Here is a 13832-nt window from a genome sequence, read left to right on the forward strand (position 1 = left end):
AGCATGCACATTAGTGAGAAGCAAAAATAATGATGGAAAAACAGAGATCTCTGAGAATGAACGCATATTTGCTTAACAGTTTACAGACTTTCCTGGTAAAGTGCAGCAAAATAAATGCCTTATTGGGAAAGCAGATTCTAGACAAATATTACTGGCTTCAACTTCTCCTTGGCCGATAATAGATGTTGAATCTGGCAAAGTTCTTATGAACTTTTTTTGGGCTCATTTATACACCTATTAAACTTACACTTGAGTAACTTGCCCAAAAAGACTATTTTATTTTTCTTCCATACCCACAGAAGATATTAGAAATTCAGCCCTCTATTAACCAACTGATAACCATTTAGGAACTATTATTAATAATATAACTATTATTAATTTCCAACTTTCATTGAATGCTTCATTTTACTGAGCAAAATAAGACAATATTTGAAGAGGTCAAGAGTGACAGTCATTAATTTTTGCAAATCAAGATAATTATTTTTTGACATTCCCTTCTTAATTTGGCTTTATAGAGAGAGGTATTTGTATTCTTAGGTTTTACATAATGCCTCTTCTTTCCTGTTCTCACAAGCGTTCTTTTCTCCTCAAATTCTCTACCTTCTTTTTTCATAATGTCTTTCTTTGTTTTTAGTTCCTCCTCTACTTTTTCATTATGCTGTTTTCCCTCCTTCATTCCCCCACACCGTTCTTCTAACCTACTCTCATTTATCCTATCTATTCAAGTACCAAGTGCGATCACTATTGGCTACTTACGTTCCACTGATCCAAGGATTCGAACACTCTTCTCTCATTTTCCATGTAATTCGGGAACTGAAGTTCTTTAGTCCTTGAGATAAGAACAAGTAGTTCTCTGATAGCAGCAAATTAGTGAGAATAACATACAGGGGGCTCTTGGGAGAGAGGGGATAGCTTAAGTAAGGAATGGCAGACAACTACTGCTTCTGGAGAATTCTCTTGAAGCGTTTTCTATGTCTTCATCCTGTTGTAACAGATGACATAGATTCAAGAGAGAGATTTCTAATGAGACAAAGAAGTGGAATAGATGACAAATAAGGCTTTGGGGAATGGGAGACCTTGGGGAGGGTGATGAGTTTACAAGGGTGTTCCTATTTCTTTCTACTGGTCTGTGACCAACAATGCTTCCCAGTTGGGAAAGAGTCCCTGAATACTTGGGACAATGGTCTCCAGATAAAAACCGCTATGAAATGTAATTGTGCATGTGTTTAAAATGCAATGAAACACACTGAAGAGATTGTAGCAAAATATATTTTTAGCATGTGTTTCTTTCTGGTTAGCACTGAATGACAAGTGTATTTGGAATCATTTTGTTTCAAAAATTGAAAGTTTTGATTTTGAAATAATTTTTCTGGATACTATGATTTTTCAAATAGTTTGTGAATGTTTGCTTCTGAGATTGTTCGTATAAGAGCCAACAAACAAGTTTTAGTTCTTATTAGATAATAAATATCTTGGGAATGTTTGTATGGTGTTCTTCTTGAATTCAGTATTAGATGATTGCCCTAGGGGTATTTAAAATTATTTTTAGTAAGCCATATATCACTTTTATATAAAAGCAATATATAATTCATACTTAACACTTATAGATGCACTAAATTAGTGTTTCGGTGGTGATTCTATGTGGCAAAAATATTTACTGCTTAAAAAAATCTCTAGAGATTGTCCTTATTCTTATTTACTCAAAACATTTAAGGGAATTTCTGTTCCTTAACTTGGAGCCAAACTTTTCAAAGTAATCATCATGGGCTTACTTGAGTATTTGGGCTGTGATAAGTGGAAACTATGAGCATAACTATAAAGTCAAAGATTACCCGCAGCCATTCTTTACATGACTGAAATACAGATGTTTTCTTAATTATCTGTACTAATAGATTTTTTTTAAAGATTCTGAGTGTCTTCAATATCTGATAAAAAGTAAATCAACAAGATTATTTTCTTATAAGGAAATTGAATCTTGAATCTATTGATTTCCAGAGCTGAATCTCTATAAAAGACACGTGCTAGCTCTTTCCTATGTTAGGTATCTACATGGTGTGTAAGATTTTTTTGGCAGGGATTAGGGACTAACAAATTAAAATTTGAATTTAGCAAAATCAGTGGAAGACATTTGAGGCTCCTTTGTCCTGAGTATAATAATATATTAATGATTTATTAACTTATATTTGAATAGCTCATTTTTTGTAATTTATTCTTAAATACTTACTATAAAATATTGGCTCTGTTCCCTGTGTTGTACAATATATCCTTGTAGCTTATTTTAAACATAATAGTTTATACCTCTTAGTCCCCCTGCCCCTATTTTGCTGTATCCCTCCCTGCCCCTCTGCTTCCCTCTCCCCACTGGTAACCACTAGTTTGTTCTCTATATCTGTGAGTCTGCTTCTTTTCTGAATAGCTCTTTATAGTTTACAGAAGCATCTCATCTACTACAATATCTCTGGCCATCTCAGGAAGAGTACAGAGTGGGGAAAATAAGAAATTATGCAAGTGTATAATAGCTGAAGGAAACTGAGACCCAGAAAGGTTAAGTGGTTCATTTAATTTGATGCTGTTAATAAGTGACATTGACACGGCAACCCGGTGCTTGGATTTTTAGTCCAAGCCTCTTGATTTGGGACGAGAATAGCTTTAAGAACACATTTTTTTAAAACTGTGATCTGAAATATGTAGGAGCCAGATTGTTCTGGGTAGAAATTTTGTAATGGAAACAAATGATCTTTTTAGGTTCATATCGTAGTGACCTCAAAAAGTGTTAAGATTTACATTGACTGCTATGAAATTATAGAGAAGGACATCAAGGAAGCTGGAAATATCACAACTGATGGTTATGAAATTCTTGGAAAACTACTTAAAGGGGAGAGGAAATCAGCCACAGTAAGTAACACATTTTTATTTTTCTTGGTATCTTGTATTAAGATTGAAATGACATTTTTAAAAGTAATCAGTGAGGTTTTTTTCCTCAGTGAGTTTTAAATTGTTTTATTTCTTGGTTAGATTGAAACGCTGGAAAAGTTACACTGAGAAAATATGCTACTGACAAAACATGATAATGTGCTTTACTGCTAGAAACAAATTAAGTTGTCAAGGCACCAGAGAACATCATGTAGTCGACTTGAAACTGAATCAAACTGGAGAGTACAACACAAATAGTTGCCAGGATAATCAGTGAAATCTAAACTAATTCATTTTTTATTCTTCAAAGGTAGTAACTGTTAATAAAAATTTGTGCACTCAGGACACTACGCATTTGTGGACACTGGCTCTGACCGTCACAGACTTGCTCTCCCCTCACTGGGGGGTCACATCCGCCTCAGAAGGAAGATGAGTGTAGTCGGTCAGCCACCCCTCACTCACAAGTGTCACTGGCTCAAGTTGGAGGCGGGGGCTTGCCAACCCTTTCACAACACTATTTAGTAGTAAAATTTTAAACCTAATGTTTTCACTGTACCAGGCTAATTAAGTTCATATTAAATGTTGACCGATAATAACATTGTTCTAAAAGCAAGACTAATATCCTTGGCTTCTATTATTTTTAAAATTGCATTTACTGAATGTAGCTTTCTTCCACGGACAGGATTTTCTTCTTCTTGATTCAAAAGTGAAATTTTTATTCCACAATATAGAACCAAAGAGTGCAAATTTAATATAATTGCGATTAAAATCATTTATTGAGTGTTGGATTTGATATTTAAATAGAACAATTACATTAGGTTTATAAAAGAATGGCTGTAGCTAAACAATCTTTATCAAAAGAGCTCTATTTTTTTTAATGTAGAAAGATAGAAAATATATATTATATTGAAATAGTTGAGCTGAAGGTAATCATAAAATTATCAGCTAGCCCCTAGGTAAGAATTTATGAAAAGAGGGGCATCAATTTTAGAATAAGTGAGGAATATTTTTTTAATGTTACTTTTCTGCAAGGGTGGACTTTTAAAAGTTGATTTAAATGTGTGTAGTCTTCAAATTCAGAATTAAATACATTCTTAATTTTTAAGTAAATAAAGAAATTAATGTTTTCTTAAAAAAACCCGAAGCTCAATCAAACATTTCATTTTAGCCAAGGAAGTGGATCAGAAGTGGGAATATCACGTATGCATTTTGCTTTACTATCGCTTTTTCTCAGGCATAGGTTTTTCTGTTCTTATGAAGTAAGGATCACATTGCTTTCATTGCCTGCTCCCTCAAGAGAGTCTCTGTGAGAAGTTGGCAGAGGTTAAAATGTGGAAATGTTAATATGAAATGTTTTCACGCATCTTTAGCTCATGTTGCTGTTGGTTGTTTGCAGTTCCAAATCCAGAATTTTGATATTGTCTGCAGTCCAGTGTGGACCAGTAGAGACAGATGCTGTGATATTCCTTCCAGGGTAAGTAAAACAGAATGGAATTCTGTGGCGGTGTTAATAGTCCCCGAGGAAGAAGGGATGTGGGTGTGGATGGCTGGGGAGAGGAAGTAGCCCTCTGCAGCTGCATCTCCGGGATGGAGCCAGGGACACGCAAGGTGTGTGTGCTCATCAGCGACCACAGCTCAGGCTGGGGACCCCTCCCTCGAAAGTCAAGGATGTAGAGAACCACATCTGGAAATCCTCCCTGCCAGCCAAGGTGGTTATGCATAGTCAGAAAAGTCCAGCTTAATCAGTGTGTTTGATAAACCCACTTATTGCAGTCCTTCTTATTGCTTGTAAAATACCAGCATTTTACAGGATAAGCCATCACCTCTCTGGATATCTAAGTAGAAATCACCATATTTCTTTTCAAGATGATGGCTTTCACCCATAGTATCTGTGTAGGTTGTAATAATTACAAAGGTGAATGCTGATGATGGATTTGAAGCTTTAGGCGAACAGTGAGCTACACGTACCCACGGGATGAGTATGCGTTATTTATTCAACAGATACTTACTGAGCACCTGTTGTAAGCCAGGCACTATCCTATGTGCCGGGGTTACAGCAGTGAAAGGGAATATTCTAGTGAAAGGCAGGGGGAGAGGAGGAATGAACAAGTAGGTATACACTACGTTATAGAGTGAAAAGTCCTTGCGTGAAAACACACCAGGGTACAGGGAGAGATAGCCAGGTGAGTACCCTCAGCCGTCAGTGATAAAGGGAGATTTAAGCAGAGACCTGAGTGAAGTGAGAGGACAAACAATGTGGATAACGGAGAGAGAGACTTCCAGCCAGAGGGGACTGTAAGTGCAAAGGCCCTGAGGCGGCAAGGTGCCCTAAACATCTGAGAAGCATGAAGTGGATGAGGGGGCGCGGGGGCAGAGTGGAGGGCAGGGGGAGGGGCAAGGTGGTGTGCTGCTGCTCGGCAGCACATGTAAGCCCCTGGAGGCCTGGAAAGGATTTCAGATTTTGTTCTGAAGGAAGTGGACCTCCATATCTGAGATACTCAGCCTTTCTCTAACACCAGACTATAGAAAATTGGATTAAATTTCCAATGGTCTTGATGATAGTTTTGTAAACATATTTTTGTTGTTTGAGGTTTCCTAAAGCAGAACATAAAATAAAGACGGGATCAAAGCAAGATTCCACATAAGACTGTTTGTAATCATAGCTAAAGATTATTTCTTCAAGTTGGGAAATAGATTCCCTTGTGTATATAAGATTAGTGGGCATGGGAGATGGGAAGCTGTTTTTACCATCAATTCATAGATAAATATTCTTTTCAAAATTTCAGAGAGATGAAGCAAAATGCCCCAGTCTTCCAAATGCTTGCACATGTACGCAGGACAGCATTGGAGCTCCAGGACCACCAGGCCCTGCGGTAAGGAAACAAGTAGTTTCTCTAGTTTTTCCTGTTAAATCTGGGGCATGATCACCCTTTGGCCGGTGTGTCATGCATAAGAAGCTTCCAGCCACTGGTGTGTTCTAGAACAGAACAAGCTGCATTGCACACCATTTTTGTAGCATGTTTTGAGATCTGAAGCAGAGTAAATCAAGAAGAAAATTTGAACTCATTTGAACACATTTCTCTAGCCACACAAGAATGAATGATATCGGCTAGCATTCAAGAGCTTTTCTCTTAAAGATATGAATTTGGGTTTCTCTCTGTAATCACTTGATTTTGAAAATTCCTTTGTTTCCTGACACTTCTCGTACATATGTTATGGAGCCATGGTTGAGAGGCTGGCCCAACAGCAACTTGTTTAGAACCTAGGATATGTGTGTGTTATTAGCAAACATATCATAGAATAACATAGAGGCTAAGTTACATATGTGATGATATCATAAAGTCTGGGTGAAAGTGTTGGTGTTAGGAATAACTTGAGTGAGAAGACTGACCAGGTCTATTCACGGGTGGAGGGGAGACCAAGAAAATGCCATGCAAAACACTGAAGACTACACTGATATGTACATTAATCAATGTGGACTCCCCGATTTAGTCAATCTAACATCTGACTTGGGCTGGTTTTTCAGAATGGAAGTGATATCTTTAAGCTCTATTGAACTCTTTTAAGAAAATGGTTAATTAACATATGAACAGTTCAGAGAGCCTCAGAACACCAGAGTTTACTATACATGGGTCATGGCAAATAATGTAAATTGATTTTAAGTTAATTACAAACTAGCTCCTCATATACGGAATCAAAATGTCTCTGGAATTACCAGTGGTCCTGATGATTTTGTAAACATATTTTTGTGATGTGGGTTTTCCTAAAGCAAAACATAAAATAAAGATATTAAAAAGCAAAGCAAGATTCAACATAAGACTATTTACCTGATTTATATTTGTAATCATAAAATTATATGCTGGATGTGACTCAGATGTTCTTGAGAAGTAGGGATTTTTTTCCCTCTAATTGTATGATAACATTGTTGGATATCACTATCATGTTTATTTTGTCTTTGTTCCGTGGTCTCTGAATTCCTCTTACTAAACTACATGTTCTGAGATTTTGAGAGATTCTTCTTTTTGCATATTATTTTCCCTGAAGAATGCATTCATATAATTCCAAAACAGATTTTTCTCCTTAAAAATACTTAACTATAGTATTTAAGTAATGCTTGTTTTTTTCCCAGTAAACCTCAAATTTTCAAATAAACTTCAAAATTTGCTAACAATTAAGAAAAGTTCAGAATGTAAAACTGAGTTCCTTAGAATGTACAAAGTTTCGAACTTCTCTTTCCCTACATATTTGTAGGATATAAAGTATTTACTTCCATATTTTATAAATAACTGTATTGTCTGGAGAATGCACTGCTTCTTGAAGCAATTTTTATATATCAACTTCTTCCTACTTTCCTGTGTTCACTCTAAAATGTCCTCTTACTATGTTTTTTTAGGGAGGACCTGGTTCTAAAGGTCCCAGAGGTGAAAGAGGTATCAGTGGGGCAATTGTAAGTATATTTTAGAGTGTATTTTTATTTTCACCTGTATGTTAAAGTCCGGTTATTCAAATTTCCACTAACGGGGTATGTGACCTTGAGCAAGTTGATTCAAGTTTAGTGTGCCTTAGGCAATATAATTATCTCTGTCTTATCTCTGGGTGTCAAAATGATGGATTAGGTTAGCCAGATAAAGAATGTACCGGGCATCTTACTGATGTAGGAATCGTACATGGGAAATCTGCAGAAGCACCTAAGGGCTCTGCTGTCACATGGGGAAGCAGAGGGGGTGACCTGGCCATCAGTTGGAAGACCCCACAGGGAGCAGAGTCCTGCTGGGGACGGTTCACCTGTCTCAGAGAAATAGCTGAGCAGCCACATGTGTGTTCATGGCAGGTCACCAGCCCCTTCTACCGGTTCCATACTGGTGTCCATAAGACAACTGAAGCTTCTTAGGGGAATATATTATGAAGATGATGTGTGGTTTTTGTCACACTATCACTAATGATAAGCTAACCCAGTTAGGAAAGTGAGGCTGGGGTGCTGACCCAGGTCTGTCTGACTCCAAGTTTGTGCCTTTTTCACCGAGACACACTGCAAAGATGTTCCAGCTTAGAGTGAACCTATCTGCTCTTTCCTTGCTTGATTTATACATACGTTAGTCCCGGAAATAAGCCCAAGTCTAAGAGAAATCAGGACGAGCTTAAAAGAAATCAAATCCAGTGAATTTTGAGCTTTGATCTCTGAATGAATCTAGGAGTATAAATATATGAATATATTATATTCAATGTATTTTACTTCTTTTAGAAACCTACTTTTAATAAGAATTTTGGAAATATAAGTGCTCTTGTGAATTTATTGTACCTTCCAGTTGTTCTTTTAATGAGTAGCAAAGGGAAGAAAGGAATGGCATTAAGTGTTTTTATAGATGGATAGATTTGTAAAATGTTTGCAAAGATTATACGATTGGTGTCTTAGAGTTATGTAGACAGGCACTGGAAGGGCATTCCATGACTCTGTGCTTGTTTCTCTCCCGTGTATTTAGGGTCCCCCTGGTCCTCGTGGAGATACAGGTCCTCCTGGCCCCCAGGGTCCTCCAGGCCCCCAGGGACCCAACGGCCTCTCTATTCCAGGAGAACAAGTAAGCACAAGGGCTTTCTGTATGAAATGAGGATGGTGGATTAACGTTGAGTTTACCTGGAACATTTTTTTTTTTTTTTGGGGTATGTGGGCCTCTCACTGTTGTGGCCTCTCCCATTGCGGAGCACAGGCTCCGGACGCGCAGGCTCAGCGGCCATGGCTCACGGGCCCAGCTGCTCTGCGGCATGTGGGATCTTTCCACATCGGGGCACGAACCCACGTCCCCTGCATCGGCAGGCGGACTCTCAATCACTGAGCCACCAGGGAAGCCCTAAAAAAATTTTAATAAAATGTTTACCTTTTGTTCCAAATGCTGATCTGAACTTATAAAGAGGTGTTTTATCTTTAAAGGCTCATATTTTATTTAACTACTTTTTTCTATACTTTAAAACATACAGTAAATGAATAAGAATACAGATAATTTCATAGTTTTAAGTTTAGTTCTAAACTCCTTTTTAAAGATACCATAATAGAAGACACATACACTTTTTTGGCATTTAGAGGAAAAACAATCTGTATCAGATATCACTAGAAATGAAACATTTGAAGGACTAGGACTTTTTCACTCAGAAAGGTTGAATGCATCTACTTTTAGCTTCTTATGTCCGAAAGGGAGTTTTAGGGGCTTTTACCTTTTCTTATTATTACTACTAAATGAAGTTTATCAGCTTTAATTAATTCAGATTTGCCTGTGTAACAGGTGTCTTCTAGCATGTAGTTATAAAGACCAAAATTGTGTTACAATGTTTCACTGAATATCTATTAAAATTAGCACCAAATTAAATATATTAAATAAAAAACAGTTTTCCCTTCAACTTTTATGTCTATGAAAATCCCTATGTTAAATTAGGTTCTTTCAAAAGAGACATATTATCCCATGATTATATAAAATTATCCCATAACATGCTAAGTGGAAATTATAACAGCATTTGTAGTTTAAAAAGTGAACATCAGTCCCCAAAATGATTTATTCACCTCCCTTTACAAATATGCTTCACTGGATTTATGAAGTGACAGAGATTTCAGGAATGGCTCACGTCTTTCCTTTTCACTTAATTTCTGTAAAACACCTGAGACCTGTTTTCCCGCTGCTTTTTGCTCCAGGGTCGCCAGGGCATGAAGGGTGATGCTGGAGAGCCGGGACTTCCAGGCCGGACGGTGAGTTGTTCTTCACGCTGTCTTTTCTTTTCTGGTCAAGTGTTATTTGCATAGTTGCCCTGGTAGTGCCTCAAAAGGTGAACCAAGGTTAAGCAGCAAAGCAGAAGCCTGGCCGTGTGCTGTACATCCTTTCCATTCCATTGCCTGGTCTTAGTCTTCAAGCTTGTGCTGTTCAGTCAGGTCTGGGCTTGATGCCTGAGCGAGCATCTTCCTCTTGGGCTGGCACTGGGCTTGCTTCTGAGTGTCTGTTTCCTTTCAGAGCCCCCTGCATTTTTTTCCCCAAACGTCTTAGAGAATAACACAAATTCTTTTTCTCACACAAGAAGTTAATTACAGTGTTTCACTTGTTTTTTCCTTTTGTGTAGGGAACCCCAGGATTACCTGGCCCACCAGGACCAATGGGCCCTCCAGGAGATAGAGTAAGTTTTCTTGGGCAGGTTGTAATGATGTTGGAAATGATATCACATTGTTGCCTATTAATTAAGAACCCCCCATAATTCAATTTGTATGGCTGGAAATGCAGAGTTCACACATCTCATGGGAGGCAGAAAAGCTAATATCAGTGGACCAACCGATACCAGGTCAATCTCAAGTTCTATGAAACAAAATGGTGAGACTTCAAATGAGTTGTCAGAATTTTAATTTTGGAAAAATTTTTTATTTTCTCATATTTGGAAAAACAAGTCCCTAAAAGGAATTTTGGTTCATTGGAAAGGGATTCAAGAATCCTAGCAAATTGCTTTGAATCCTAAAATTAAAATCTTTGTTATGAGGCATCTTTTACGTAACTCTAAGAATAATAGTCTTGATTTCCGTGGCACTTTCTATTGCAGTCAGGGACATCTTTTTTACACCTTTAGAACTCAGATACCCCCTGTAGGCCTCTGTGATGGAAAGCCGACTGGAATTTAGTAGGGATTTTGCTCATTTGTGGCAGATTTCAGTTTTGCTCTTGACTTATGATGAAATCAGTGCAGGAGACCCAATTTTTTCTAGGACAAGTAAATGAGAAGCACAGTGAACATGGCTTCTGTGCTCTAATCCAATGTTATAGAAAATTTGCTTTCATAGGAGACTACGAATGCTTTAATAAAATATTTTAGAGTTGCTCAGAACCAAGGCACTGATGACTTTTCAGCATCCTCTGGTTCAGACAACAGTCTGAGAGTTGTCTGGATTCTGACTAATCAAGTTAAAACATAGGACTAACAGCAGGGTCTCAGAGGGCCAGGGCTATAATAGCTGTCACTAAAGGCATTGATTTGTTACCCTTAACACCCCCAAGACATCATGGGGCAGGAGAGTTGGGTCAGTCAGATGGAGCAAAGATGTGATGTGCCCAGATAATACCAAATTTGGATGATTTTCCAGTGAAAGTTATTTGCTCCAATGCCTACTCTTGAGTTTATGAGAGAGTGAGGTCAAAGAGAAAACTGTATTCTCTGGGAGTCTGGGACCCAGTCGTACTTATATATACTTATTCTTCTGACTCTTTTGAGACTGGCACTTTAGTTTTTTGGAATTCTTATTTTACAATAAAGGACAATAGTGAGATTGCAAAGGTGACAAGTCAGTCTATTCAGTTAAGTCAACAAAACCAAAAATACCGCAATCAGGAAGTAATGATGCATATTGAATATAGTTCAATATCCTGTGATAAACCATAATGGGAAAGAATATGAAAAAGAATATATATGTGTGTGTGTGTGTGTGTGTGTGTGTGTGTGTGTGTATAACTGAGTCACTGTGCTATACAGCAGAAATTAAACATAATGTTGTAAATCAATGATAGTCCAATAAAAAAAAAATGATGGGCCGCCTCTCTTGCTGCCGCTGCTACTGAAGCCCTGTTGAGCCCATCACACTCATGCAGTGCAGGCTTTGTGCAGACTCGCTGGGTGGCCAGTGCCATCCCATCAACACGTTCCTCCTGAACTGGCAGTCAGGCAGCCACTGCTGCCATCGCTGTGTCCCTGAAAATTGAGAGAGTGGAAAGGACTGCCTTCTTCTAGCTCTAACCTGTGAATCCAGTCCTGGTGAGGCCACCCAGGACTCTCGTGTTGAGGCTGAGGAAAGTGTTCAGGAAATCATTTGTCTTTTTCCATCACAGTCTTGTACACTGACCTACCACTTAGTTTCCTTCTGCTAGTGCTGAGAGTAGAAGGCACAGCTGAGGGAACATAAACAGTTTTGGAAAGTTAGACTTTGGGTGCAGCCATCTCCACTGAAAAATAAAAGAAAGAAAGAAAGTTGAACCCTGTGGTAGAAGAGAAGAGAAGACAGCTCAGGAGAGCAAGCCCAAGGGCCATGGTGAGGAAGACGTGTTACCAAGGTGGAGGTGGTAGGAACAGCAGGCATGGGTTGCCTTCAGCACAGATGATTTTCAAATGAGGCACAGCTCTGGGGACTGTCAGAAAGTAGCAAGAGAGCCACAGGTGCAGGCATGACATGCAGTGTATCTGTGAAAGCAGCCATAGGTCCTCTCAGCCACCCTCCCATGGAGGGAAGCAGCAATAACTGCTACAGTTTTGAAAATGGAGAATAAAAAAAATTACAGTACAAAGTGCTACAGATGGCTCAGTGGTAGCCCTTCTGAGGCCATCAGGATAAAATCCGCTTCACCCCAACTTAGATATGTATTTCTTCTAAAAGAAGATGGTTGGTTACAACAAAGTGTCCATCCATGGATGAATGGATTAAAAAATGTGAGATATATATATATATGTATATAATGGAATATTACTCTGTCTTAAAGAAGAGAGAAATCCTGTCATTTGCAATGAACTTGGAGGACATGCCAGCTGAAATAAGCCAAGCACAGAAAGATAAATACTGCATGATCTAACTTAATGTATGGAATCCTTAAAAAGTTGAGCTCATGGAAACAGAGTACAGTGGTGGTTGCCAGGGGCAGGGGAAGAGGGAGAAATGGGGAGATATTAGACAAAGGATACAAAGTTTCATGGAGATCAGACATATATACACTATTGATACTATGTATAAAATAGAAAACTAATGAGAACCTACTGTATAGCACAGGGAACTCTACTCAGTACTCTGCAGTGACCTAAATGGGAAGGAAATCCAAAAATGAGGGGATATATGTATGTGTATAGCAGATACATTTTGCTGTACGGTAGAAACTAACACAACATTGTAAAGCAACTACACCCCAATAAAAATTTTTTTAAAAAGGATACAAAGTTTCAGTTATGCAAGATAAGTTCTGGAGATCTAATGTACAGTGTGATGACTATAGTTAATACCATATTGTGTATTTGAAATTTGCTAATAGAGTACATCTTAAATATTCTCCTACATAAGAAAATGAGAACTATGTGAGGTGATACATGTGTTAATTATCTTGATTGTGGTAATCATTTCACAACGTATACATATATCAAAACACCACATGTACGCCATAATTACATACAACTTTTATTTGTCAATTATACCCCAATAAAGCTAGAAAAAAAAAAGAGAAAATGGTTGATCAGGAAGTTCTTAGGATGACTGAAGGAGGATTATTCAGAGATACGATACTTACCTAAAAAAAGTGGGGAAAAAAGTGTATCTTCTACAGCAGCTGGAGGAAATTTAGATGGTAGAAATGTCATTTGAACTGTCCAAGCAATCCTCCGAGCATTTCTGCTTCTTAAGTGGCTCTCAGAAGCTGTGCTGATGTTACATGAAATGAACTTGTAGTCTGTTTTTTGTTAAGCAGACCTAGATCTTCCAGAAAACAGTCTGAAATGTTTATAAGTTTCTGAAAAAAAATTTCTTTTTGCAGGGGGTGGAATATTTCTAACACAATTTTAAAGAAATAATTTAAACTTCCTCTTTTGTAAAATCAATGGGAGTGTGGATACTTAATGGAGGTATTGATCCAAATATTCTTGATTTGTGCTAGAATCCAAGTATATGCATAAAATTAACACTTATTCTCAAAGGAGACAAAAATCTCCTTTGACAGAGGAATGCAGCAACACAAAAAACGACCTGACTCAGAAATCCTTGGCTGGATTTCAGAGGTCTGTACTTGGGATGAATGCTAACTGGGCAGCGAGTGACTCATTCCAGGCAGAGGTCACTTGGCACCATGCAAGCTGCGCAGAGATGCCCGGTGCTTCTGTACAGATCTCTTCTCCCAGTGCAACCCTGACTGGGTCTGGCCTTTCTGTGAGAT

General features: G+C 38.1%; 1 protein-coding gene across 4 annotated transcripts in view; it reads left to right on the forward strand.

Moving 5' to 3' along the window:
* COL12A1 (collagen type XII alpha 1 chain) overlaps positions 1 to 13832 on the forward strand; it is a 114937-nt gene that overhangs the window by 89638 nt on the left and 11467 nt on the right. For all 4 annotated transcript variants that reach the window (XM_081250402.1, XM_081250403.1, XM_081250404.1 and 1 more), the window contains 7 exons: positions 2746 to 2895; positions 4310 to 4387; positions 5700 to 5786; positions 7307 to 7360; positions 8394 to 8489; positions 9593 to 9646; positions 10012 to 10065. In XM_081250402.1, the coding sequence (XP_081106528.1) occupies positions 2746 to 2895; positions 4310 to 4387; positions 5700 to 5786; positions 7307 to 7360; positions 8394 to 8489; positions 9593 to 9646; positions 10012 to 10065 (573 nt within the window). The remainder of the gene's footprint in view (positions 1 to 2745; positions 2896 to 4309; positions 4388 to 5699; positions 5787 to 7306; positions 7361 to 8393; positions 8490 to 9592; positions 9647 to 10011; positions 10066 to 13832) is intronic.

The sequence above is a fragment of the Mesoplodon bidens genome (genome assembly GCF_964165515.1).
Source record: "Mesoplodon bidens genome assembly, chromosome: 12".
NCBI classification, from domain to species: Eukaryota; Metazoa; Chordata; class Mammalia; order Artiodactyla; family Ziphiidae; genus Mesoplodon; species Mesoplodon bidens.